Source organism: Penaeus vannamei, chromosome 16, assembly GCF_042767895.1.
Source record: "Penaeus vannamei isolate JL-2024 chromosome 16, ASM4276789v1, whole genome shotgun sequence".
Classification (NCBI taxonomy): domain Eukaryota; kingdom Metazoa; phylum Arthropoda; class Malacostraca; order Decapoda; family Penaeidae; genus Penaeus; species Penaeus vannamei.
This window is the reverse complement of record NC_091564.1, coordinates 22,450,750-22,453,249: the sequence shown is the minus strand read 5'-3', so window position 1 is coordinate 22,453,249 and position 2,500 is coordinate 22,450,750. Positions and strand designations below refer to the sequence as shown.

The window sequence follows — 2,500 nt, the reverse complement described above, 5'->3', positions numbered from 1 at the left end:
CATCACGCCGAGAAGCGGTGCTGGTGCAGTGGGTCGGAACGCGGCCCGGCGGACCCTTGACTCAAGAGGTTTGATCCAGAAGCATCGATGTAGATCATTTTTATCCAGATACCTTTATCTTGAACCAGATCTGTTAAATCGAGGCCCTTTTATCCAGTCTTGAGCCAGACCTGCTAAATCTGGGCCCTTTTTACCCCGACCCCTTTATCCGGTTTCGATCCCATTTATCTTTATCCGCCCTCAGTCCAGTCCCTTGACCCGGACCCAGGATCAGGCTGAATACTCGTGCCGCGGCCAGCCCGCCTCGACCGCGGAATCGAGAGCGACCGCCATTAGCAGACCGGCCTTTAGGAAGCGGGCAAGAGGCCGGAGTTTCTGATTTGTCGCAGGAATAGAAAAAAAATAGATTACTCCTCCATTCGGCATCTTTTTTTCTTTCTTTTTTTTGCGTTGATTGCTATCCTGGAAGAAGAAAGAAAATGAGAAAGAGAGGACAAGGAAATAAATGTGTCAGTCTCGTTCTTCCAACTTCTTTATGCTGAAAGATATTAGCATCGGACTGCATATTGACGTCCCTCCCTCTCTGCCTCTCCTTCTCTCTTCCCTTTATTCTTCATTCCCCTTGCTCTCTTCGCTACACATCCTCCTTCTTCAAATCTCGAATTCGAGAATATTTCTTTTAGTGATAACATAGACGAAAAAGGGTAATCAAAAATGATATCGACGGAACAATCAAACAATGAGATCAGAAGTAGAGAGTCTTACCTCTGTATTTCTCGCAGTATTTTGCAATAAAAGCAAGTAAAACGCGTAAGTTAAACTGCATATAAGAATTCCTCAAAGCCAGGCATTAATTGAAAACGCTTCTCCTTTTTTCGCAAAGCGCTGGAAGTATTGCAGTTAAGGTCGCCTTATTCTAAGATAGTGATTGCAAAAGGAAACGCAAGCATTATCGCTGGCAAAGCTGTATTCTCATTCCTACAGATTATCCTACATAGGCCTATGCCCTAATCGTTATTTTCATCGTTATCATTGCTATCGTCATCCTCCCGGTCCTCATCCTCCTATTAATATTGATCATCTCTGTAATCATTAAATTCATCAATATTTCCATCACCCTGATTATAAGTTTGTTTCCCAGAGTTCCGACTTCGCATGCCTTGCTCCTCAAGCGCGGACCTGCGTTTAGCGCTGAAGCCCCTCTTGGCATGATAGTAGTCTTGTTATCTCCCCAGTTATTTAACAGTTCTGTAGCTCCTTAAGTTGTGTGTACAAAAATACTAATTTTAAATTATGAAGAATTTCTCTATTAAGTCCACCAGTCAAGCAACTGTAATCGTGGTAAATGTTATCAAAGAATACTGCAAATGTTATGTAGCTGAACAGTTTTCTCTCTTTATGACTTGCTGGCTTATAATATCATAAGGATAAACTGTTATAGACGGGGATTCGTACAGTAGACACGGTGTTGTCTGTAAATGACTGTAAGAAAAGCTTAACTGACGACAAGTAATGCTATCCTGCTTGATCAGCTCCGATGAATCTCTGTGCATGCCCGAAGACCTGGTGCCATGTAGTGATCCTGGTGAGGACGACCTTCCCCTCTGCCTGTCGCCGCCCCCCGCCTCGACCACTCTCCTGCCGGGGCCGCCGCAGGACTCCCCTCCGCTCGCCCGCTCGCCCTCCGCACATTCCCTCTCCTCGGGAGAGCTACCTAGCACTCTCTTGAGCACAGGTTCACGCTCTAGCACGCCGCTGCTGCCGCTAGACTCACCTCCTCACTCACCCTCCTCGGTAGGGCGGCCTCCTTACCAGACACGATTCTACCACCTCACCTCACAGGTACACACGACGCGCTTGCATGACTGCTTGTTGGACGTGGGTGTGCTCTCGTCTCTCTCGTAGTCTAGATCAAAGGTTTGGATGATCCGTCTCGTTTACCATTATGTTGACCTAATAATAATGAAGAGAGCTGCACCTCGGGACCAAACGGAAACAGTAAGTATTCTTCGTATCCAGATGATGTAAAGGTCGTGGAATAGAAACGGTTGTTAGGCGAGGAGACAAGATTGTTTAGATGTGTCAGCGTTTGTGAGACTACATGTACTAGTATATCGTGTGTAGTACATACAGAATGCGTCTGATTAGTTAGTTATTCAAACATATTTGGAAATAAAATGCGGAAGTACAATTCTGCATATAAATGATTGGGAGCTTTCGCAGACAAACAAATGTCAACAATTCAGATTCTGATTTTAGTAAATAACATAATTTGATCAAACTGCTCCATCTAACATAATTGCAATAAATTGTTTGGGCGTATAATTAATCTTTATATTGTGTAATGTTGCAGTAACAATGTATATAAAATTTGAGAGATTGGAATTCCAAAGTAAAACTGTTACTGAATCTACAATTTATAGTTATCAAAGTAACAACATGAGCTCCACAAAACTATCATATTTTCGTGACTTTCACCACGCAGTGTGGGTGTGCAGCT

The 2,500-nt window shown here is 43.8% G+C and overlaps 1 protein-coding gene across 6 annotated transcripts in view; it reads left to right on the top strand.

The window, feature by feature from the left end:
* The window catches only part of LOC113826817 (uncharacterized), a 103,569-nt gene that overhangs the window by 89,326 nt on the left and 11,743 nt on the right, over nucleotides 1–2,500 (top strand). For 5 of the 6 annotated variants that reach the window (XM_070131337.1, XM_070131334.1, XM_070131335.1 and 2 more), the window contains one exon: nucleotides 1,533–1,842. The exons of the other annotated variant lie outside the window; for it this stretch is intronic. In XM_070131337.1, the coding sequence (XP_069987438.1) occupies nucleotides 1,533–1,842 (310 nt within the window). The remainder of the gene's footprint in view (nucleotides 1–1,532; nucleotides 1,843–2,500) is intronic. 6 annotated transcript variants of the gene reach the window in all.